The 24,962-nt window shown below is 31.8% G+C and overlaps 5 protein-coding genes across 8 annotated transcripts; all 5 read right to left on the bottom strand.

The window, feature by feature from the left end:
• Positions 1-2,636: 2,636 nt before the first annotated feature.
• On the bottom strand, positions 2,637-5,781 carry LOC130955875 (protein trichome birefringence-like 19). 4 transcript variants are annotated; one of them, XM_057882865.1, is made up of 3 exons: positions 5,188-5,647; positions 4,784-5,112; positions 2,637-3,550 (listed from the first exon to the last, which is right to left on the bottom strand). In XM_057882865.1, the coding sequence occupies exons 1-3, from the start codon at positions 5,246-5,248 to the stop codon at positions 2,774-2,776; spliced, it is 1,167 nt and encodes a 388-aa protein (XP_057738848.1). In that variant the 5' UTR covers positions 5,249-5,647; the 3' UTR covers positions 2,637-2,773. The 4 variants fall into 4 exon arrangements, with proteins under 4 accessions (XP_057738848.1, XP_057738846.1, XP_057738845.1 ...); XM_057882863.1 differs by adding an exon at positions 5,753-5,781 and having other exon boundaries at positions 2,638-3,550; positions 4,784-5,368; XM_057882862.1 differs by having other exon boundaries at positions 2,638-3,550; positions 4,784-5,368; positions 5,469-5,645.
• Positions 5,782-6,891: 1,110 nt separating this feature from the next.
• On the bottom strand, positions 6,892-8,412 carry LOC130955401 (protein trichome birefringence-like 19). Its single transcript, XM_057882248.1, has 2 exons — positions 7,980-8,412; positions 6,892-7,677 (listed from the first exon to the last, which is right to left on the bottom strand). The coding sequence occupies exons 1-2, from the start codon at positions 8,406-8,408 to the stop codon at positions 6,892-6,894; spliced, it is 1,215 nt and encodes a 404-aa protein (XP_057738231.1). The 5' UTR covers positions 8,409-8,412.
• Positions 8,413-9,438: 1,026 nt separating this feature from the next.
• LOC130955400 (protein trichome birefringence-like 19) lies at positions 9,439-10,715 on the bottom strand. Its single transcript, XM_057882247.1, has 2 exons — positions 10,341-10,715; positions 9,439-10,236 (listed from the first exon to the last, which is right to left on the bottom strand). The coding sequence occupies exons 1-2, from the start codon at positions 10,713-10,715 to the stop codon at positions 9,439-9,441; spliced, it is 1,173 nt and encodes a 390-aa protein (XP_057738230.1).
• A 292-nt stretch (positions 10,716-11,007) lies between these two features.
• LOC130958181 (protein trichome birefringence-like 19) lies at positions 11,008-12,494 on the bottom strand. The gene is made up of 2 exons (XM_057885146.1): positions 12,048-12,494; positions 11,008-11,879 (listed from the first exon to the last, which is right to left on the bottom strand). Exons 1-2 carry the CDS (start codon positions 12,483-12,485, stop codon positions 11,079-11,081), a joined length of 1,239 nt encoding a protein of 412 aa, XP_057741129.1. The 5' UTR covers positions 12,486-12,494; the 3' UTR covers positions 11,008-11,078.
• A 916-nt stretch (positions 12,495-13,410) lies between these two features.
• LOC130956500 (protein trichome birefringence-like 19) lies at positions 13,411-15,382 on the bottom strand. Its single transcript, XM_057883552.1, has 2 exons — positions 14,897-15,382; positions 13,411-14,371 (listed from the first exon to the last, which is right to left on the bottom strand). The coding sequence occupies exons 1-2, from the start codon at positions 15,332-15,334 to the stop codon at positions 13,571-13,573; spliced, it is 1,239 nt and encodes a 412-aa protein (XP_057739535.1). The 5' UTR covers positions 15,335-15,382; the 3' UTR covers positions 13,411-13,570.
• Positions 15,383-24,962: the final 9,580 nt, after the last annotated feature.

The following is a 24,962-nucleotide window of genomic DNA, read 5'->3' as shown; positions in this document are numbered from 1 at the left end:
CGGAGATTTCATAAGATTGTTCTGTTATAGAGTAACAATCCTTCTCATCATTTAAGACGTAGCTTGCTTCTTGCTTTTCTTTTGGGTTGTCGTTGTTCTGTTTCTTGAAAGTTATCTTATTTGGACAATTTGCTTTGAAATGTCTAGTCTCACCACATTTAAAGTATGTTCTCTCCACGTGAGGTCTAGATTTTGGCCTAGACTTTCCACGCTTATTACCTTTTCCTCTTTTATTAGTCCTTCCTCTAGCCACGAACAATCCTTTTGCTTGATCATTATACTCTCTTCCATTTGAAGATGACATTACACTTGTAGCAATTTTATGTAGATTATCCGCTAAAAGTGATGCCCTCGTCTTATCCATGGTCAGAGTGTCACCCACCAGTATCAATGTCTGCACCAGATTTTCATAGGACTTTGGTAATAAAAGTAACAATATGAGTGCCTGATTTTCATCATCAACCTTCACATCTATATCCTTTAAGTTTGATATGATCCTATCAAACTTATTGATATATTCTCGGATTGAGGTGCCTGCCTCTATCTTGCATGTATACAATATGGATTTTAAATAGATCCTGTTAGTTAGAGTCTTCATCATGAAGTTACTCTCTAACTTTGTCCAGACACCTGCTGCAGTTGTTTCTTCGTTCACCAAAAAAGCAACATTCCTCTCAAGGCATAAGATTATTGCAGCCCGTGCCTCAAGATATAATTCTACCTAATCCTCATCTTTCATTCCTTCCGGCTTTTTTTCTTTTTTCACTAGTGCCTTGTGTAACTTTTGTGATATAAGCAGATTTTTTATCTGCATCCTCCAATAGAAAAAATCATTTTTTTCATTGAACTTCTCGATTTCATATTTGCTTACTTTGACATTACTACTAGTAGAAGCCATTATATTCAAAATTGAATTTTATTACTCAAATAATGAATAATATAACGCTGGCTCTTGATACCAATTGTTGAGTCTGCAGCGGAATTTTGACTTCTAATAGATAGAAAGTAATATAAAATTGAACATTACTCACAATAATACACTCGTTATATAATTATTAAAGAGAAAAAAGAAAAAAAATGAATAATTGCTATGGATGTGAAAGTAACAAAATAGTTTTATATTTTATAACAAGAGAGCATACTATAAAATAGTTTTATATAAAAGCTCCTTATAAAATAGTTACGAAGCATGGACACTTTGCTGAGTTGTCGTGTCTGCGTGTCAGACACTTTTTGGACACGATACTCACCGACACTCGTCCGACACGCGTGTCTGCTGTGTCCAAACCGTGTCCTAATAAAAAATAAAAAATTCTTCACCGGACACGCTTGGACACACCTAAATACCATCACATGTCAACATGTCCAATCTTATTCTTAACATATATTTTTGAAATAAATTTAGATATAGTATATATTATTATTTATTAAAACAAAAAATATTTTAAATACTTGATATAATTAAATAAGATATTTAAAATAATAAAAAAATTAATTTATATTTTAGTATTAATAAAATATCAAAATACCATTACGATTTATCTAAAAAAACTTTATATTTTATATTTACGCGTGTCCTCGTGTCTTATAAAATTTTAAAATTCACATGTCGGCGTGTTCTGTATTGTATCGTACGTGTCGGTGTCTGTGTCTGTGCATCATAGTAAAATAATTTCCTATAAAAATTCCTTAACTATCTACCATTTTCTCTCTTTCCATCCTTTGTCTGCCTCTTTTTGTTTTCTCTTTGCTTTTTTTTATTCTCACACCACCGTAGCGCTCGGTGGGTCCACTGTTGAGACAGTCTCTGTTATTTCTTTCCTCTCCACATCAAACTCACACGTTTTGTTGCATTTGTTCCATTCCCATGGGGAAGAAAGTTCTGATTCTGATGAGACTCCAGCCTGATAAATTTTGCATTCCTTTTCTATCAAGAAAGCTCCTTTCAAGTCTGGAATTTCATCCTCCTGATGATGTGGAACTTCCAAAACAAATTCAAATGGAGGAAAAGGCAAACTTCTCCAATCAGAAGTTGGAATCTTTCTCAAGATCCAAAGATGCATGCCTAAGATTTGTTTTGTTGTAACTAGGCATAAGAAAGCCATTGGAAATGGAAAAGAAGGTATGTAACAGGTTTTCTTTTAGTTTCGAAAGGGGAATGGGAAAACGAGTGTGTGAATAACCAAACTTAGAAAAAGAGACGGAAAGAGAGTACTTGTAGTGTCTGAGTTTATTCCTTCTTCTCTTGATTTTATTAATACACTTATACATATTTTTATTGAATTTATAAATAAAAAAGAAATAATAAAAAAGATTAGAGGGCCAAATCTATACTTGAAGTTGAAGGTCTTGGAATGTTTAGAATAAGAATTGTTAAAAGAAAAAAAAATCATTTTTTTACAGGTGGCAATTTCACTATAAAAAGTGATAATGTACCTTAGAAACACAATAAATAATAGTGAATTCTATGATGTTTATGGTATAGTGACTAACTTTTACCTAATTTATTTGATATGATAAATTTTGAATATTTAATAATTTTTTATTTTTATATTTTTAAAATTAAATATTAATTTTTAACCCTTTTAAAAAGTTAGACAAACATTTGTAGGCACGATAACAATTACCATAAATAATTAAAGATAGTTTCCTCCAAATAATAAAATAAAATAAAATAAATCATCATTTGGCATTTAGTCTGCTAATATTATACCATTTCATGGTAAAACAATTGAAGACTCCTGGTTAAAAAAAAAAATGAGACTTTAATTGATCACATCCTTGTTTTCATGTGATATAGCAAAATCTCATTCCACGTATCAACAGGACCTGGCAGGCACCAATGAACACAATCATTGACAGTAATGTTTTTATCAATGGCATGGCCATAACTATTGGGATGCCCATCTGGCCTCACCAGCATTGCTTCAGTTATATCAATCAAACCCAACTCCAAACCCTTCTTCTTAGCTTCGTTTTCTGCCTCTCTGAATTCTTCTATTTGTATTTGGTGCAATTCTTCTATTCCATATGGATGCACTGCCACCTTTTCTTCCACGGTGGTAACTAACTTCGTTCTGTTACAACCACCACCAGTGTTCCACAGCCCATTCTCAAAGTGGTTCGGAGAGTGTGTCACCACAAATGTCAACCCCTTGAACCCTTTAAGATTTAAAATGGTCTTGAAAGCTGTTCTGAATGCGATCCTGTATCCATAGAAGTCGAGCTCAGTGTTGTTCTGGCATTTTTGACATCCAACAACGTGGCCGTGTTCCATGAATGTTAGCGGTCGGAAGAACCATTGTCCTCCAGAGAAGATCACAACGTCGAAGTCTTCAATTTGACTAGCCCAAGCTTCATCTGGTTCATCGAGATAAAGCTTCTCGGAAAGGTAGAAATTAGAACTATCATTGAGATAACTTTTGCTGGACTTGACTAGAAAGGGGGACCATAATAATGCAAGAGTGAAATTGTGATCAGGATAGAACCACCATTTGAAGTATGTGCTGTCTGATGCGTGTTTCCCTGTAATATCTTCAGGACGCGCAACCTGAAATAAATATCTTAGAGCTCCCTAGATCAATGAGAGTAACTAAACTAGTTTATGTCTAAGTAGTAAGTAGCATTTATATTTGATACTCTGTTGTAGTGTTGTGCACATGAATGAAATAAAAAAAAGAGTAAAGTATTGTTTTTGTCCCAACATTTAGAATAAGTCTTATTTGTGTCTCTAACGTTTAAATCGTCCTATTTGTATCCATAACGTTTGTAAAAGTGATTCAATGTTATCCTGTTGTCAATTACATATCATGAGCTTTAACTGGAGTTCTGAAAATCTCTTCTTGAAGTTAGAATACAAATGTCTAGGTAAGAACCGATGATCCACTCCAGATAATAACTCATTAAAAGTTGAAATTAATCCGTGCAATATTTATATAATTCACCTTTTTAGGAATATAATTGAACCTGAACACAAATTTTGGATACAATATTAAAATTGAACATATCCAAGTGAGACCTAATTGAGAATGAATACATCCAAGTGAGACCTAATTGAGAATGAATACATCCAAGTGAGAATAATTGAAAAATACAATCTGATTTATTAGTATAATTGACGGCAGGATGACATTGAATTACTTTTATAAACGTTAGAGATATAAATAGGATAATTTAAACGTTAGGGACACAAATAGAACTTACCCTAAACGTTGGGACAAAAACTATACTTAATAAAAAACTAGAATGATTTGGGCTTGTGTTGAAATGTGCTATGAGCAGTTTTCAGCCCACTAAAATAAAAATATTTCTTGACAATAACAATAATGGGTTGCCCTTGTAATCATTAACATAATAATATTACTTAAAAAGATTTTAATTATTATTTTCTTCAACCTTAGTGTACTAAAGAAAGAGCCTTAAAATAAGACAAACACAATAAGTCAATAACACATAGGTCGAATACTAATTATTCGTTTGATTACAACCAAATAAAGGGCTAAATATTAAGTTCATGTTGCAGAATAATTGCCTGAGACTTCTGGAGTCTTTCATCAACTGTAATCATCCAAGTTTGTGAGAACTACTGTACTAGATTCACAAGCTAGTTTGCCACATATATAAAAAGTTAAAATTCATTTTTCTTGGTCAGTGTAGCCTCCTTCATACACTTCAAGAATTGAAACAAAACAGAACAGAACTGGGGGAAGAATCGAGGTATAATAGACTGTTTTGTTGATTAAGCTCAAAATTGAAGAGTAAAATACTAAAATTAATTACTTACAGAACTAAGGAGGCACAACAAGGACTCCATTTGATTTCTCCCGATTGAGTCCCCAACAAAGGCCATTGACTTCCCTTTGACCATCTTCAAGAACTGAGCAGCATCAAAGAGAGGAAGCTGACACTCATTAGGTTTCCATCTCCATTGAAGAAACTCCCTGTCAGGTCTTCCATGCAGAAGGCAATTCTGCTTGTCAAATATGAAAGGGCATGTCTCATTGCTGTAGTACGGTCCCTTGAGATAAGGAGTCCAGTTCCCAGAGAAAACATTGCAACTACTCCTTCTTGTTTCTTCTTTAGATTCAAAGCTTGTGGCAAATATCTTAGAAGCTGATAGATTCAAGGTTCTGAGAAGAGGAAAGAGGAGCAGTATCACAACAAGAGTGAAGGGTAACAGGACCACACCTCTGGGGATGTTTCTTGCTGCATAGTTGCACTTCAAAATCTCAGTACCCTCTAACTTCATGACACACAACCAACCTCAGCTTTCTTATTAGATTCAACTCTTCTCTGTTGCACACTTACTAGTTACTATTTTTTTATTTTGCAGTGCAGATCTCCGGTTTCTTGTTTTTAGGAAACTGCACTGAAATAATGGAAACTGTAACAAATGATAATTGTAATAAACAAAAATAAACATAGAAATATATTATTGAATATTGACAAGGTTTGGCTCTGGTCTGTACATGTTACTTGTATTTTGCCTTGGTAGCTGCTACTTACACTGCAGCTCCCTGCACTACACTCCTTAGTAATTTAAACACTGAAACTCAGAGATATTATATATACATATACTCTTTTTTAAAATAACATCTAAGTAAAATTTTGTCAATAAATATTATGAAAGAAAAAGAAGAATATGAAAAATTTAATCTAATAATGTTTACTGAACACTCTCCCAATTTGTGTGATTTTTTATAAAAAATAATACTTAAAATTGGACAAATGAAATATATGATTAAGTACTTACTCCTTGATAAATGATTCGCAATTTTTAAACTTTGGCAATGCAACCAATATAAGAAGCTGACAGCAATTTAAAAACGAAATTTAATGTCATTTGGCACTTGCGACCTAGGTTACCTAAGGTACTAAACTACGGTTGGAGACAACTAAGGTCCCACCACTTCTTCAAACAAATAAAATTCACGAGGAGCAAACTAATCCACCCTATACCTACTTTTAATTGATTTCTTTCATATACCAAGTTCACTAGTGCCTGATAACTTAATTAGTGGTTGGGTGTGGGACACCAGAGAGTAGAAAAAATGGATATAAAAAGGTTAGAATAATCATCCCATCGATTCAGCAAAAGTTTAAACAGAAATTCATTTTAACTTATTTATAATTATTATAGAACATAACTTGATTTTAACCAACTAAGCAAAAGGGTGTCTTTAACTTAATTAGAGGTCTTAGGTGGAGTAGGTAGTTGTAGGAGTGTTCGCGGTGCGGTTTGGTTTGGTTCGGTTTTAAGGGAAAAAGTTATTCGATTCGAATGCTTAATTTATGTGCGGTGCGGTTTGGATTGGATGAATTTTTTTGGAAATTCGATCCGATTTTAAGCGGTTTGGACCAGTTTGGATTTGCGGTTTTTTAAATAAAAAAATTAAATACATATAACCAATTTTATCATCAAATTTTAAATAACCAACAATGACATAACAAGTCTTAAAAATATTTTAAAAAGCCAACGATAACATAATAATAGAAATAAAATTATAGGTTAGTTAAAATAAAAAAATAAATAATATTTTTGAACATAAAATATTTATTAAATAATAATAATAAATGAATAATAGAAAAATGTATAACAAATTGAATATGTTATAAGTATAATTGTAAATATAATAATAAAATAATAATATTATAGCATATTGTGCGGTTTGGATTGGATTGGATCAGTTATAAAAAATAAATCCGAAATTCGATCCGATCCAGCGATTTACCAAAAATAGAATCCAATAAAATCTAAAATAGTGCGGTTTTAATCAATTTTCTGTTTGGATTAGATTAGATTGGATGAGCGGTTTAATTTGAATCGATTTGGATTTGAACACCCCTTGGCACACATTAAAATACTTATGCTAAACAATTGAATAATATTGATCACATCTGCATTTTCAACAAATATAACAAAAACTCATTCCACGTATCAACAGGTCCTGGCATACACCAATGGACACAGTCATTGATGGTAACATTTTTATGAATCGCATGTCCATATTTATTGGGATGCCCATCTGGTCTCATTAACATTGCATCAGTTATATCCATCAGAACAAATTTCAAACCCTTTTTCTTTGCTTCCTTTTCTGCTTCTAAAAACTCCTCCACCTGCATTTGATGTAACTCCTCTAGTGCATATGGAATATGCATTGCCACCTCATCTTCCATGCTAGCATATGGCATTGTTCTATTACAAGCCCCACCTTTGTTCCACTCTCCATTCTCAAAGTGATTCGGAGAGTGTGTCACCAAAAATGTTAACCCCTTAAACCCTTTAAGATTTACAATAGCTCTAAAGGCTGTTCTAAATGCAATTCTATATCCATGGAAGTCATGTTGAGTGTTGTTTTGACATAATTGACATCCAATAACTTGGTCATTCTGGATGAATGTTAAGGGCCTAAAGAACCATTGTCCTCCTGAGAAAATTATGAAGTCAAAATTCTGTATTTGACTAGTCCAAGCTTGATCTGCTTCATCTAGATAGAGTTTTTCCGCATTGTCCGAAGAAGTATCATTAAGGTAATCTCTAGTGGATTTCACTAGAAAAGGAGACCACAATGTTGTAAGGGTAAAATTGTAATCAGCATAGAACCACCATTTGAAATACATGTCGTCTTTATAATTTGATATATGTTTGGTTGTAATATCTTCCGGATGAGAAACCTAAAATAAAAATACCAAATATTAATGAATAATTTAAATATATATAAAAATATTATATTATATCAAATATTTCTTATATTAAACAACATAATTTACGATCCTAACAAATTAGAATACATAACTTTTTATCCTAAAAAAGATATATATGATAGTATTTTTGAAGTAGCGTATTTATATTTAAATTATAGAAATATTATTAATACCAAATAATCAGAAGAGTCTAGGAGAAAAAAAATATTAAAATGAAAAATGTTAGAGTTGATGATGCACATGAAATAACTGAATTGGAGTTGGTTATTTACACTACTGAGGAGGCACAACAAAGATTCCATTTGATTCCTTCCAATTGAGTCTCCAACAAAGGCCATTGACTTTCCGTTGACCAGATTGAAGAATTGAAGAGCATCGAACAGAGGAAGCTCACACTGATGAGGTTTCCATCTCCATTGGAGAAACTCTCTATCAGGTCTCCGATTCGTGAAGCAATTCTGCTTCTCCGCTATGTAAGGACACGTGTCGTTATTGTAGTAAGGTCCCTTCTCATAACGACTCCAATTCCCAGAGAAGATGTTACATGAACTCCTTGTTTCTACGGCTTCAAAATTGGTGCCGTATATATTAGAAGCTGATTCGTTCAAGCTTCTCATCAGAGGAATGAGCACAACAACTACAACGAGTGTGCATGGAAATAGGAACAAACCTTTCGGAATTGTAATGGCCTCAAACTTCATGGCAGTTGTCAGAAATTAAAGAAGCTGAGCACAATTTCTGATCCTCTGAACCTGTTTATAAATTGTAATGCAGGTATCTTGCGCTAGTTTGAGAACCAAGGCTGAAATTGAAGCTGCAACCAATAATCAATGAAAAAAGAAGATTTGGACATGTCACTTGTATATTTTGCCTTAAGAACTGTGTTATGTGGACATAATATGAAAGGTGACTTCTCTGTTCTCTTTGTTATGGTGCTTAAATTGTCATAACTTACTTTTTAAAGTAAAAAATAAAATATTTAAAATAAAAAGTAAATCATATAAAATTTATTAAATATTATTTGTTTATCCTTTTTAGTAACTTAGGTACAATATGATAGGCACCATAGCATTCACCAATATGAAATACAATATGAGTCGACACATCAATTATCTTGTATCATTCGTAATATGGTGGAAACTCAGGTGCAGTCGACATGGTTGGGAACGGTTAGATGATTTGATTGATTTGACTAAATTTTCATCTAACTGCTCTTGGCATCAACTTAACGTAAAGTCGACTGCAGCTGAGTTTCTACCTCATAATATATACACGTAACACAACCCTAATTCATTACTAGAAGCAACATTTTAATAATTTGTTGATGTATTTGTGCTTCTATTTTTTCGGTGCTGAATAATTATTTGTTAGTTAGGTAGTATCAGCAGGAATTCACTCATGCACATTTTCCTTCAATCTTGACAGTGCAACCAAAAGAATAGAAGCTGGCAGCATTTAGAAAAAGAAACTAACAATAAACATTTAATCTTGCTTGCCACTTGGGTTAACTTAATGGCTTAAAACCTTCACTGAAAAACAGGGCTTTCAAACCAACTGAATCCAAACTAATCCATTCTTGAGAAAGGGATTGTAGAATCAATCATTTCACAAATTCTCATGTAACCATTTACAAAATCATGGGATAGTAGAAGATTTTTCCCTATAGTACATGAATCAAAAACATAAAGTAATTATATATATATATATATATGTAGAATACACTTTTTGAAGTTAAATTGGAGTGCTTATCCCCTTCATCATATAGAGCAAAAACTGGTTCCATGTATCAACAGGACCCGGCAAACACCAATGAGCACAATCAGTAACCTTAACATTGTTGTAATATAAATGGCCATATTTACCAGGATGTCCATCAGGCCTCATGGCCATAGCTTCACTTACATCAATCAAACCAAATTGCAACCCCTTTTTCCTAGCTTCCTTTTCTGCTTCTCTAAATTCCTCCAATTGTACATCATGAAATGATTTCAGAACATTCCAATGATTATAATACTTGAGCATTTCTTCTTTGGTATAGGGCTTTGTTCTGTTACAATACCCACCTTCATTCCATTTTTCATATTCAAAGTGGTTTGGAGAGTGAGTCACTAAAAATGTTGAACCTTTAAACCCTTTAAGGTTTTTGATAGTTCTAAAGCAAGTTTGAAATGCCTTTCTGTACCCGTACAAGTTATGTTCCATGTCCTCTTTACTCCTTTTATTTGCAACAATTTCACCATTTTCAAAGAAATTCATGGGACTTAAGAACCATTGTCCTGTTGAGATAATTACATAGTCAAAATTCACAATTTTGTTGACCCAAGCTTCATCCGGCTCGTCAAGATAAAGGTTCATGGCCCTGCTAAGTGAATGATCATAGCCATAGGGATCATCATCCATGGCTTTAACTAGAAAAGGGGACCATACTATTGTTAGAGTAAAATTGTGTTTAATGCAGTACCACAATTTGAAATAAGGTGCATTGTCCTCAGATGTATATTCTCTTGTAACATCAACAAGATTAGCATCCTGAAAGAGTAGCAGATCATAAACTAAAACTATTAGTTTCTGAAAGTGTTAAAAGGCTAACTTATACAGTCATATAAAATAACATGTATGGTTGTGTTACTTACACTGTTTATGAGGCACAATAATGAAGCAATTTGATTTCTGGAAATAGAGTCTCCAACAAAGGCCATTGACTTTCCTTGTACAAGCCTCAAGAATTCTTTTGCATTGAATAGTGGAAGCTCACAATCATAAGGTTCCCACCTCAATTTGAGGAACTCTCTGTCAGGTTGTTCAAACTTGATGCAGTTTAGATGCTCTATTATGTATGGACATGTTTCATTATTGTAATAAGGTCCTTTAGGATAAGGACTCCAATGTCCAGAAAATATGTTGCAATTTCTTGTTTCTGCTGTTGTGCTATTCAAAGTGCTGATGGCATATACGTCAGAAGATGATTGATTTGAATTTATGATCTGTATCAGAGGAAGAAATACCATGATGAGAAGAAGTAGAGTGGATGGTAATAATAATAATAGTGCCATAGTTTGCGGATGTTTATTGATGTGTGCATGCAATTGAATATCTCCTTCGCCTCACACTTCATGGTTCTTTGTGTTGATGATTAAAGTGTTCTCAAAAGTTTAAGCAATTGTCAAACAAAATAAAAAAACTGCTACAGCTTTTTTACACATAATTTAATAGAGAATATATGCTTATACATGATAGCATAATTAGCTCCAATTACTGAGTAGCTCTTACATCTGTTCAAGGGTCTCATATATATAATAATAATGTTAAATAGATGCATACATTTATTTTTAAAAGAAACACTAGTTGAATTAAACAACATACACAGCAAGTCAAATTGAAGTACTTGTCTTGTTGATTGCTTGTTTCATTTTATAGAACAAAAATTCATTCCACGTGTCAATAGCACCAGGCAAGCACCAATGTACACAATCTACAACCTTAACATTCTTATTATAAATAAGGCCATATTTATCAGGATGTGCATCAGACCTCAATGATGTTGCTTCACTTATATCTATCAAACCAAACTGCAACCCTTTTTTTCTAGCTTCCTTTTCTGCTTCTCTAAATTCATCCACTTGAGCATGATGCATTGCTTCCAAGAGCTCCCCATTGTTATAGCCTTGTCTTTCTTCTTTTGTAAATGGTCTTGTTCTGTTACAATTCCCACCTTCATTATACTCTCCATGCTCAAAGTGTTTTGCAGATTGTGTCACCAAAAAAGTCAACCCTTTGAACCTTTTAAGGTTCATGATGGTTTTAAAAGATGTTTGAAAAGCCTTTTTGTAACCATACAAGTTAATGTCTTGTACTTTACTTACTCCTTGTTGACCTCCAACAATTTGACCATTCTCATAGAAAGTCAATGGTCGATAGAACCATTGTCCTGATGAGAAAATCACATAATCAAAATCCTCAACCTTGCTGACCCAAGCATCATTTGGCTCATCAAGATAAAGGCTTAATGAACTGTCAAATGCACTACCACGGAGATCAGCACCAGTAGCTTTAACTAAAAATGGAGCCCATAATATTGTAAGAGTGAAATTGTAATTTGAACTGAACCACCATCTAAAATGTATGTCATCCTTAGACGTGTATCTTTCTGTAATATCCTCAAGTCTACCAACCTATAAAAAAAAGCAACATTTTTCAAAAAATATTACAAAATCAATAATACCATGTGATAAGTGATAACTTATTTATGTGTTTCTACCTAAAAGTGTTCATTTTTGTAAGGAATTGTTTTATGACATAGTATTAGAACTTCCGAAAAAAAAGAAAGAACTAGAACTTACAGAATTTAGGAGGCAGATCAAAGAATCCATCTGATTTCTGCCCATGGAGTCACCAACAAAGGCCATTGACTTGCCTTGAACAAGTCTCAAGAATTCAGTTGCATTAAATAGTGGAAGCTCACAGCCATAAGGCTTCCACCTTAACTTGAGAAACTCTCTGTCAGGTCTCCCATTCTTGATGCAGTTATAAGGATCTATGATGTGAGGGCATGTCTCATTATTGTAGTAAGGCTCCTTAAGATGATAAGAAGCCCAATTCCCCGAAAATATGTTGCATTCTCTTGTTTCTTCTTCTATGCTCCCAAATAACTGTGGTTTGTCTATGATCCTCATCAGAGGAAATAGTACCACAGTTGCAATAAGCAGAGTGATTGGCAATTGAAAAATGTTTCCTGATAAATTCTTGCAACTGAATCTCTCCTTTGCATCAAACGTCATTGTCTTAGTTTGGTGTGAATCTCTTCTGTGTCTTAAGCTTTAGTTAGATAATAATAATGCTATATATTATGCTAGTACTCTAGCTAGTTCAGCACTACTCCCTTTAAGCAATGTGCAACACAAATCAATGGTCTTGGTGCTTGGATCAGATAAGTATTGTATTGAATAGAGAAAAATAAATTAAACTTTATATCGGAGTCTGCAATTACCATATAACTATGGTTTTCCCAATGCAAGGCTGTATCTATCGATACATGTAATCCAATTTAAAAATGATATATACAAAATTATAACTACCATATTTTCAGGATCTTCCGATCTGGTAGACTTTTATGCATGGAATACTGGGATAACCAATTAAATAGTTGAGATTATTAATAGAGGGATCCTTTTCTCAATACACATTGATCGGGCTGTTACAAATCCAATGCCTTAACTCGGCATTATATACCATAACTCGGCAATTCGCGTAATAACTCAAGTGGTTACACGTTATAATCGGACTCAATGGACTACATCTTGGAATAAAACTGTCTGACCAGGTATTTATTATTTATTGAACCTAATAACTGCTCATCAATTTAGATAAAGACCTATCTTACTTCACCTATAAAGATATAATGTTTTATCCTCAACAGGAATACACTGAATTCTCAGTACTAACTTAAGCATCGGAGTGCCTTTTGCAGGTACACTCCCCCTTTCCTCGTACTCTCCGTGATGTAACATCTCTTTGGACGAGAAGCTCAGACCATCCCAACTTATAGCTCAGCCACAACTCGACGTTAAAAGCTAAAGCTTGGCGTCAACTCCCGTAGCCGAGGTTACGTCCAGATTGTTCACACAAGAACACACATATTTATTATGAAATATGAAGTTTCAATTTTATTTTTTCTTTTTATTTGGCTTTGTCAAATATGATTTCTCAATTTGCTAAATTTAGCACGAAAAACATTTTTTTTATACATAACAATACTTTGTGAAACTCATTCTTCATATACAACATCACTACTTGAATTATTACACTTGTAACAAAAAAATCAGATAAAACAGAAATCTAATCAAGCACATGCATATGCAGCAAGTCAAATTGAAGTACTTGTCTTGTGGATTGCTTGTTTCATCTTGTAGAACAAAAATTCATTCCAAGTATCAATAGCACCAGGCAGGCACCAATGTACACAATCTATGACCTTAACATTCTTATTATAAATTAGGCCATATTGATCAGGATGTGCATCAGGCCTCATTGACGTTGCATCACTTATATCTATCAAACCAAAGTGCAACCCTTTTTTTCTAACTTCCTTTTCTGCTTCTCTAAATTCATCCACTTGAATATCATGCATTGCTTTCAAGAGCTCCCCATAGTTATAGCCTTGCCTTTCTTCTTTTGTGAATGGTCTTGTCCTGTTACAATTTCCACTTTCATTATACTCTCCATGCTCAAAGTGTTTTGCAGATTGTGTTATCAAAAAAGTCAACCCTTTGAACTTTTTAAGGTTCATGATGGTTTTAAAAGATGTTTGAAAAGCTTTCTTGTAACCATACAAGTTAAGGTCTTTTATGTACTTCCCTCCTTGTTGACCTCCAACAATATGACCATTCTCATAGAAAGTCAACGGTCGATAGAACCATTGTCCTGTTGAGAAAATCACAAAGTCAAAATCCTCAATCTTGCTGGCCCAAGCATCATTTGGATCATCAAGGTAAAGATTCATAGAACCATCAAATGAACGGCCACGTTGATCAGCACCAGTAACTTTAACCAAAAATGGTGACCATAATATTGTAAGGGTAAAATTGTAACCCGGACTGAACCACCATCTGAAAAATACATCATCCTTTGATGTATATCTTTCTGTAACATCTTCAAGTTTACCCGCCTATAAAAAAGGTCAACATTTTTCAACATAATATTATGAAAGAGAAGTGTTATTATTGTTGTGAGATTTCATTCAATAACTCACTTTTCTTTACTGGTTACATGTTGATCAGAATTTAATAAAGTTGCTGGCCCCTAAACTTTTCCATTATGAAATCAAGAATACCATCAAATCAAGAAAATAAGAAAGTAAAGAGGTTTTGAATGAAAGGTTGGCTGAACTCAAACACCAATTATGCCAGAATTTATTATATATAGATAAATCCGTTAACATGTAATTAATTGAATAACAAAATGATAAAACTTAAACTTAATCCTAGATACATAATAACATAAAGGTGAAGACTCACGTGCAGTTATTTTTATGTGAAATTGATAGTTGAGAATTCATAGACAATAATTTAGTTAAACATGTCAAATTATCTAACTATTCTCAACTAACAACTTCACCGTGAAAACAACTATATATGAATTTCCACTATAAATAAAACAACTTAAATTCAAAATAATAAAAAGCAGAACTTACAGTGTTTAGAAGGCAGATCAAGGAATCCATCTGATTTCTTGCCATAGAGTCTCCAACAAAGGCCATTGACTTACCTTGAACAAGTCTCAAGAACTCAGATGCATTAAATAGTGGAAGCTCACAACCATAAGGCTTCCACCTTAACTTGAGAAACTCTCTGTCAGGTCTCCCAAACTTGATGCAGTTAAATTGATCTATGATGTGAGGGCATGTCTCATTATTGTAATAAGGCTCCTTAGGATGGTAAGTAGCCCAATGCCCAAAAAATATGTTGCATTCTCTTGTTTCTTCTTCTATGCTCCCATATAAATGTGGTTTGTTTATGATTCTGATTAGAGGAAAGAGTACCACGGTTGCAACAAGCAGAGTGATTGGTAGTTGAAAAATGTTTTTGGATAAATACTTGCAACTAAATATCTCCTTTGCATCAAACTTCATTGCTTTAATTTGGTGTGAGTTTAGATCTATTCTGAATTTCAACTTATGGTTGTGATTATGTATACTGTATAGTATTGAAAATTAGTGTCCTCCAATGTCTTAAACTTTGAATTATGATGCAACCAACTTGCACAAAAAACAATACAAAATTCCAATATATTATGTGCTAGTAACACAGCGCAGCCCCCTCTCTCTTTGAGAGTAGTTTAACCACTATAAAACACAAATCAATGGTTTAGATTGTCTTAAACTAATGAATATATGAATCATATAGCTGGTGAATAAAAAAAGATGTGAGAAGTAATTAAGAACAGGGTGCGTCACATTTTTCATATGGCGGTTGAAGGGCCTGAATACATATTTTTATATAGTGGAATCTGTACCTACCATATAGATATTGTAAACGAATGAATATGAACAAGGACAGATACAAAATTAAGAATTATCTTACGTAATTATATGGAGGTTTTTAATGGGCCAGATTTTTAGCATCGAGGCCTAATAGGTTTTAGAGGGAATTTAGATTTCCAAAAGTGTAGGACTTTTCGTTATCTAAAAAATCAAATACATCGGGCCTAACGATTTTCTATGAAAAAACTGCTCAAAGTTTTATTTAGGGCTTTAAGCCCAAAGTTCTTACCATCTCAAACATGTTTCGGTTTATTGCCAATACTAGGGGGAAAGAAATTAAAAAAAAAAACTCAAATAAAAATTCAGGTACAAGTGAATTTCAACTTTACCTGAAATTAATAATTGAAAATTTTATACACAAATGTTGAAATTTTAACATTTTAAAATTTGGAAGATTTCCAAGAATTGGGAGTTAAAGTTGAACCACTTTTGATTTGTAGCTTCTTTAGGCGTAATCCTGTTATAATGCGAAAAAAATGAATAAATAACTATTTGTACTTATGAAAGATGAAAATACTGACATATTTATCCACACTAAATTAAAATTAAACTTGTATCTACGTCAAATGTCTTTCATGTGACAAAAGTATCCTATTTTTGGAGAGTTAGAGTGTCACATAAGATACTTTTATCACACACAGAACATCTTACATGATTACAAATTTAGTTTCGATCTAGTATAAATACATATATCAGTATTTTCATTTTTTATAAATACAAACGATAATTTATTACAAAAAAAAATATTGTCAAGTTGGTTAAAAAAAGCAAAACTAGTAATGTGAAGAATGTTAAGGTTAATAAATTAAAATGACCCCCTTTACTAGGCAAAGGTCCGAGACATGAGAAGTTAATAATGGAAATTTGCCTACTTTGGGGGGAATAAAAGAGTCTAGTATAGTAATAGTATGTAGGGCCCTACTATACCTGAAAATTCAGCATCATTTAATTGGAGACAATAGATAAGAGGGTGGGGGCCATTTCACGTGGTTTTGCTATTCCTTCTTTCATGTTAAGGGACTTACAAGCATTTTTGATAGAGATTGTGGGTTTCAATTTTCGGTTGCGTCATTCCTGTTTTAAAAGAATTTCAAATGATAAAGTAACTCATATTCAAATTCAATGCATCACGCATAAGCTAACCTTGCTTTTCCATTTGATTGACTACTAGACTATGCCAATTTATTGCCTTTAGAAGATTAACCATTATTAAAGCAGCCTAATATGCTAGATCAGATCATCTAAACATTATTAAAGTCTAGTCACCAAAAAAAAAACATTATTAAAGTCTCAAATATTGGTTTATATTGCTATCGACCATGTCTTGTCTCAAATAAAATTCTTTGAAATCTCCTGAAATTATTCCACCAAAGTAAATTATTACTAGAGTAAACATACGTCTAATTTAAAAAAAAAAAAGGTACAATTCGCTTATTATTGAATTCGACACTATTTTGATACATAGTGTATACTTGGTTATGATATCATATGAATAACGTTTATTAAACCTTAAACTTACCACTTACCGTAGCTGTTGAAATTCATAAGCATGATGCAAATTATTGTACTATAGTTATCTTTAACGTTAAAAGATTCGCATAAAAGCTATAAGATTGTGAAAAATAAAATATTCACGAATTAAATTCGACTATAATTGGTTTTTTTTTTTATCTTTTACTCCTTCGAAAATTTTACTTTTACCTAGCTACCTCCATATATTTTGCAACTTCGTTTTTTTACTATATAATATCAAATTCGCAAGATTCATAAATGTATGATATATGGTCCGTGCTATCATGAAATAAACAATGTGACATAATTTTTAATTAAAATTTTATATAGTTGATTATATAACAATAACATAAATAGTCTCTTTCGTACAAAAGATAGATTTGACACCTATCTATCCGCAAAATAGTAATACAGATTAGATGGGAATCAATAATCATTCACTCGTTGTACCAAATTGTTAGAATAGGACTACTGATTTCATTATTTCGGAGGTCAAGTTGATTGTATTAATTTTTTTTATTTTATATTTTTTAATTGTCATTCAAATAAATAGATAATTTTACATATAAAGCGTGAGATGATTTCTGTCCCTTTTGTCATTAGCTAATAAAAGATAACCCTCACCATATTTTGGGTGGAGTATATATTATAGGAAGAGTTTTGAATATACTAAAAATATGATATTTTAATAGTTTTAACCATTAATTTTTATCATAAAAAATATAAATACAATTGAGATCAACGATTATAATTAACAAAACACCAGTACTTCTAGAATACTTAAAAATTTTCCAATGTTATATAATGTTGTTAGCAAAAGTTGTTAGACAAACATATCATCATTAGAAATAAATAATTAATAGTTAAATAAGCTTTCATCGTTGAAAACACAATTGATCTGCGAATTTGATTTCTCTAAGACTTTTGTTGCGATTTTAATTCAAAATTATAGATATTATTTTTGTTATATGTAGTCCATGATACTTAGCTTTAACGTTGCGTTTGTTTATAGAAATAGGACACTGAGACAATACACAAAATTATGTTTGGATATGGATAGAGACAATGTGTTCAGAGACACTGAATTAGTGTATTTTGTGTCCATCCTAATAGGAATGACACAGAGGCACTAACAAGGGACACAACTTACAAAATGAACAATCTAGCACTCTAATACCATGTCATGATATCATTCATCCCAAAAGCTTCAACTGATGGTAAAAGATAACACTAATGACTATATCTCTAATACTCCCTAAACCCTTATTGTACACATTGTACAAATATTTCATTGGCTCCTCATACTTTTTTCTATTTTTTATTATTATATTTTTCATCTCAAATTTTTTGAATGAAAAAAAATGAGAATAAATTAGATTTTCATAATTTGTTCTAGTTTATCACCAAACAGAATACAAAAACACAAACTTTTGTGTGTCTGTCCATCAGTGTCTTATCATGTCTTGTTCTCAGTGTCTTATCCTGTTATGTTCTCAAAAACAAACGCAGCCTAAATAATTTATTTGTTTTTTTTTTTTGTCATGTACATCATAATAAAAAGAGGAGGGGGAAAAACTATATATATTTTTTATGAAAAATTAATGCAAAACTAAGATACTTACTCTAGCATGTATCTTGGTATATTTATTCGGAAGCAAAGATTTTACAAATTCAGCTTGTGTTTTTGAGAAATTTCACTTATATATATAATAATAATAAATTGCTCTTGTTGGTATTTATTATTATTATGTCTCCTTAATTGCAAATATAAATGATTGAGACGCGTGGTGGAGTTTTTTCATATATATACTTATTTTCACTTTTATTTTATATATATCATAGTTGGAAGCATATTATCTTGTTTGTGAGACATGCATGTGGCGCTTATGTTGTCACTTGCCAGAACACTCGATCACACATGTTGGACAATTTTGAGCTGCAAAAATGAACAATATTAAGATTCATATAATAATATTCATAAAAAATGATACTGAATTAAGATCTTAAGTGGAGGCATGACACAGAGATCCAAAAGAAGCTGAAAGTTTAGTGATGGGTTGTTTGTATGTAGAGAGCAGCTTTATTCTCAGTGCAAAACTAGGCGATCAATTGATCAAAAAAGTGGCTAACAAATAAAAAAAAAAATGTAACATAAGTAAGAATGATAATGGTATGTATAGAATTTTGTGCATTTTATTTGGTTGCTCTTGTGACTCTGATAGATAGGAGCATGAAGAGAAGGTATCTAGCTAGTGAAATGTTATGACTGATTTTACCTTGAAAGGAAACGGTGGAGACTCTTGCCATTGTTTGGTACAATGTAGACATATAAAACTGTAGTAAAAGGTTCACGGACTAATGTTGTCCCCTCACATAAAAGGGATGCCCTCATCCATAGGACCCTCATCGATCATACTCAGACTCATACACCTACTTAGCTTCTTTCTTTCATTATAAAGCCTACTTATTATTATTCGGCTTTTATGAATTTAATTTTGATGTAATAGTTTTATGATAAAAACTCAGGTGAAGTCGACTTCATGTGAAGTTGATATTTAAGAACTATTAAATAAAAATTTAGTCAAATCAGTTAAATTATTTAATGGTTCTCAAATATCAATTTCATGTGAAGCCTGCACCTGAATTTTCACCTAATTTTATATGTAAATCTAATTACAAAAGGTCACATTAATAAAAATAATTACTTTTCGTTATGTAAATAGTCATTCAAATAAATGGATGTGAATGGTGCATTAAAATTAAACTTTTTATATCTTAGCAACGCCCTCGTACGAAGTAAAATGACATTACACAAAATTATTAAGAGGAACTAAATTTGCATCCTGTCATGAACTTGTGGTCTTCAACGACATCGGCAAGCTAAGGTGAGATAGAACAGCTATATATACATAATACAAATCATCTAAGAATCTGATTGATTGCTATCTTAATTAAGATGTGTTACATGTTTATACCATTAAAAGTAATGAAGAGTCAATTAATTAATAACACCTAATAATCCAATAATTCCTCGGTTGAAAATTAAAGTTTAGATGTTAAAGTGGAAGATACATCAAAATTTGGAAATTTAATTTGAATATGGAAGTGAAGGAAGTGTTGGACTCTTGTATGGGGAAGAGGGGTGTTTTACCTTGTTATGGGATCAGATGAAGCAGAACTCGGACCCTGCGAGTTGTGTCTCTCAAGATGTAAAAAAAAAATTAGGCAGATCAAAGAAAACGGAGGGTCCGAATTCCACTTTTCAGATTTCAAATTCCATCAGCTACAAATCGGACCATGCGATTTGTGAAGCCAAATTTCATTACCAAAGAACTCGCATGGTCCGAGTTGTGTACTCTGAGTTTTTTCAATTTTTTAACACAAATCGGAATTGTTTTAAACTTTTTAAACACAAATCGGAAGGTCCGATTTGTGTACTCCCATATTTTTATAAAACACCAAAAATTACCATGTTAAAGTGTATCTCTTATGTTACTTCCATATCAAAAATTTTTAGCCTCAAAATTTAGAGGATTTAGGTTTAGTGAGAATTTAGGCCGTTTACAAAATTACATTTTGAATATAGTAAAAAAACGAGAAATTAATCAATTTTTAGTAAGTGATTTCTTTTTTTGGTGACTGATTTCAATTATTGTGATAAAATTATTTATCATAAAAGTTTAAACTAATATATAGTAGAAATTAAATTATAGAATTTTTTGTCATAAAAATTTTGATGTCATGCATCATGAAACTACTTATTTAAAAAATTTAAATTAATAGAAAAATATATAAATAATTATATTTCTATTAATTATTACTAATAGGTCCTATCAAATAATTTTTTATTAGTTAGTTTTTTTTTTGTTTTACCTTGGCTTTAAAATTTATCCAAGTAAAAGTAAAAGGATTTTATTGAACTATATATATATACAACTTATAAAATTTTAAATTTTAATTTTTTTTAAATTAAGAGTGAGATTTAAATCCAAAACTTTTAGGTGAAGAAGAGAAGATTATGTTATAGTTTAAATAATAAGCATTACTCATATAAAATTTATATAATATTAATTTATTATCTAGGTTCTCCATTCTTCCTACTTAGCTTGTTGACGATTAATAATGGTTTGGGCAGTAGAGCATGGGCCCTCAACAAACGTGTGAAGTGATGCATCGCGATAAAGTCACAGGAACCGCCCCCACAAAAGATTTCCTCGATATATATTTTGACAAAAAGTGGAACATATTGTTCTTTTATAATATTTTCAATTTTTCATTTCAAGCCACAATCAATTACCTCGCAAGATTATTGTTCTTAAACATCTTATTAAATACTATTTTTTTTATCTCAGTAATTGGGTTAAGAAGTTTCAAGCCCATAATGATGAACTTCGCACCTTTTTTATTAAAAAAATGATGAGATATAGTATATGATTCTGGACGAACAAGATAGGATAAATGATGTGAATGTTGCTAATAATGTATGTACATTATAAACCTTATCACTACTAGTTTTGTACGCACCTACCACTCTAGCAGTTTATGAGAGTTACCATCTTTTATAGCGGTTCACTTCATAAGATAGGAAAATTTTCTAAGTGTATCCTCATATCGGTGTCTTAGTGATTTTTAATAATTGATCTTAATTATAAAAAAATATATATAGTATATATAATTAAAATCAACGGTTAAAAATTACTTACACCGATACGACAATACACTTAAAAATTTTCCCATAAAAAATTAAGTTAATAAATTATATTACAAAATTCAAACCCTATTTAGTACCAAACATAAGTTCAAATAATCCTTCAACAAACTTGAGATCAATTAATTTTTTTGTTATAAAAATTTAAATTTCTAATATTTATTTAAACGGTTAAGTGAATGGGGTACTTGACCAACTTATGTTAGTAGTGCAAATTCAGGTGCAGTCTATTTCATGTGAAGTTAATAGCTGAGAGCCGTTAGATGATTTGACTGATTTGACTAAATTTTCATTAAAAGACTCTTAACTATTAACTTTACGTGAAGTCCACTGTACCTGAATTTTCACCATATTAATTTGATAGACTAATATAATGAGCTCAATTTATTAAATTTTAGCATTTAATAAATGGAATTTAAAATAACTCACATAACTGCCAAGTATCTTTTGAAGCCAAGAATAATGAACTGCTGAATTCCTTTGATTCCCACTGTGTTAGAGAGATCCAAGTCCAAGTAGTGTAGCATGAAGAATATATATTAATGATAGGGGTCCCGCAGAGCAATGAAGTAGTTGTAGCATAAAAGCTTAATTTTGCCAGAGAAATAGCAGCAGTGGCATGAAATTAAAAGAGAAAATAGTGATATGGCTTAAAAGAACGTGCAAAGATGTTGTACCATTAGTGACTAGACATGCCTTAAATTTGTTGCTTGGCTGCCTGAGAATTATTTGATTTATTCTGCTTTTGCTTTTTTCAAACATTTATATATACATAGGAATGGTTTATGGGTCCGACAAACAGCATTTTTTTAACTCATCAGAATCAACCCACCCACCTTACTCTGCTTTACATTTTAGGCCTTTGAAGTCTCTTTCGAAAAATGGATTCTTTCCCTTATATGAAATTCTTACTTATTGAGTGGCTTTTTCTTTCCCACTTCTGATAAAACAGAAAATGTAATCATAGTAAGGTGCAATGAGAAACCTTGTATATATATAGTGAATAACATAGATTTCTCAGAAAGGAAAAATACTACATAGTCAATAAGTCAAAGTAAAAAAGTAATGTTTGTCATCCCAAATAAACCCTGTTACTATGTCCTTCTGTATTTTCCATTCTTTACATCCAACTTAATTGAACATTATTTATGCATGGTCCAACATTTTCATGAAGATGAAGTATAGGGATTCAATGGAATATCTGTACAATGTGGACAATAGAGGTATAGAGATGTTCTATTCAATAAGATATCAGATGTTTATTATCACTGGTACTCGAATGGTTATTCTGGATATTATGAATGTATTGTATTTGAGAAATTATTAGTATTTTATGCTGGATGTTTATTTTTTAACTCATATTAGACCAAATAAATAACCAATTGTACACATTATACAAATACTCTATTGGTTCCCTAACGAAATTCTTTTATGAAATATTCTTTTGAGTTTGCTTGATTTTTATATAGATATATTTTTTATTTGTCTTATACTATCATGTTTGGACACCAAAAATCAAACTCTAAATTTTTTGGATATAAAATTTTGATATGATATCATAAAATTACTCATCCCAAAAAATTAACCTAATAGAAAAAGACAATGTTAATGGTTATATATCTAAATGATTATTTTTTGGCGCATCCATTTTCTTCAAAATGTGTTTAGAATTAAGTACTAAATATAAAAAGATAATAATGAAATAATGATTGTAAAATTTGAACTTCCCTAATAAGAAGTTAAGAACTCATTAACCTTAATTAATTTGCAGAAAAATCAAGTTTTCCATATTTAACTTCCTTGGTTCAATGTACAAATATTCCATATAGCAAGATATATATATAAGAAATTCATGAATTAATGAAGAGGGTAAAACAATCATCAGCAAAAGGGTGTGTTAAAACTTCAAGAACCATAATGTTGTTAGGGACATTTCATGGAATCATGGACCAGTCTTTCTTTTCAGTGTCACGTATACCCTCCCTTTATTCTCTGATTTCAAAATCCACATACATGTAGAGCGGTTTTCTTTTTCTCCATTTCCTTAATCTGCAAATGTTTCTTTTTGTCATAAATAGAAACTTTCTGGCTTCTGCATTTGATTTCATTCTCTCACTTTTGAAATACCCTTATTGTATCTTAAGGTTCTCACTTCCGTAGAGTGATCATATATAATAACCTTCCTAATGATTAATGAATCTCTTATGCGTGTCACTCAATTAATCTTTAGTATGTTGTAGCCACTTGGCAATTTTATATATGGAGATATATGATTGAGGCAGATGATTATTACTCACTAGTACACATTTTATATATATTATAAAACTTACTATAATTATTATCTAGTTTTATACATTATGAAATAGGATATGATGATGATAATTGATTGCAAGCCACTTAGTTTTGATAGGAGATTAAGGTATCTTCATTATTAAATTAAGGTTAAAAAGAAAATATATGGTCAATCAGAAACTATAAGAGAACTATATATATATATATATATATATATATATATATATATAAACAAAGCAAACAACGAATTAAAAAAAAAAGAAAATAAACTAATTCAAAATTTTAATTAATTAATATTAATTTTAAAATTTTAAAAATAAAAATTTATGTAATTTTATTGTCACTCATACAATTATTCCATTATCTTGCGTCTATCGCTTATTATACATCTTTTATCTCCGGTTCACCATCATAACTAGACATCGTCGCTGGAGACAGTCGTCCAGATGCCAGCGTTTTCTCTCACCCCGTTCAGACACACCAGAACGCTGCTGTCTCCCCTCTCTGTAACCCGTGCAGACGCAGCGCAGCCACACCCATACTGCCTCTATCTCTCCCATTCACGTGTATAGGAGCGCCGTGCGCGCTGCGGTTGTTGTCTTGCTGTTTTCACATCATTCTTTTCTAGCAATGTTGTTACGATGTCGCGCCGGGAGTTTTGCGGTGCCACTGCTAGCTGTTACCGAGCGAATGATTCCATTGCGC

Source organism: Arachis stenosperma, chromosome 10 (genome assembly GCF_014773155.1).
Source record: "Arachis stenosperma cultivar V10309 chromosome 10, arast.V10309.gnm1.PFL2, whole genome shotgun sequence".
In the NCBI taxonomy this organism is placed as follows: domain Eukaryota; kingdom Viridiplantae; phylum Streptophyta; class Magnoliopsida; order Fabales; family Fabaceae; genus Arachis; species Arachis stenosperma.
Note: the sequence above shows the minus strand (reverse complement) of the source record. Positions and strands in the feature narration are given on the sequence as shown.

What these genes read in the sequence shown, in the direction of transcription:
- LOC130955875 (XM_057882863.1), bottom strand. Translation starts at nt 5,248, where the DNA reads ATGAAGTTAGAGGGTACTGAGATTTTGAAGTGCAACTATGCAGCAAGA. An exon ending in TGTTGTGCCTCCTTAGTTCT is followed by an intron (nt 3,551 to 4,783) that starts GTAAGTAATTAA and finishes TATTTATTTCAG; the next exon opens with GTTGCGCGTCCTGAAGATAT.
- LOC130958181 (XM_057885146.1), bottom strand. Translation starts at nt 12,485, where the DNA reads ATGACGTTTGATGCAAAGGAGAGATTCAGTTGCAAGAATTTATCAGGA. An exon ending in TGATCTGCCTCCTAAATTCT is followed by an intron (nt 11,880 to 12,047) that starts GTAAGTTCTAGT and finishes TTTTTTTTATAG; the next exon opens with GTTGGTAGACTTGAGGATAT.
- LOC130955400 (XM_057882247.1), bottom strand. Translation starts at nt 10,715, where the DNA reads ATGGTATTTCTTCCTCTGATACAGATCATAAATTCAAATCAATCATCT. An exon ending in TATTGTGCCTCATAAACAGT is followed by an intron (nt 10,237 to 10,340) that starts GTAAGTAACACA and finishes CTACTCTTTCAG; the next exon opens with GATGCTAATCTTGTTGATGT.
- LOC130956500 (XM_057883552.1), bottom strand. Translation starts at nt 15,334, where the DNA reads ATGAAGTTTGATGCAAAGGAGATATTTAGTTGCAAGTATTTATCCAAA. An exon ending in TGATCTGCCTTCTAAACACT is followed by an intron (nt 14,372 to 14,896) that starts GTAAGTTCTGCT and finishes CCTTTTTTATAG; the next exon opens with GCGGGTAAACTTGAAGATGT.
- LOC130955401 (XM_057882248.1), bottom strand. Translation starts at nt 8,408, where the DNA reads ATGAAGTTTGAGGCCATTACAATTCCGAAAGGTTTGTTCCTATTTCCA. An exon ending in TGTTGTGCCTCCTCAGTAGT is followed by an intron (nt 7,678 to 7,979) that starts GTAAATAACCAA and finishes TTTTTATTTTAG; the next exon opens with GTTTCTCATCCGGAAGATAT.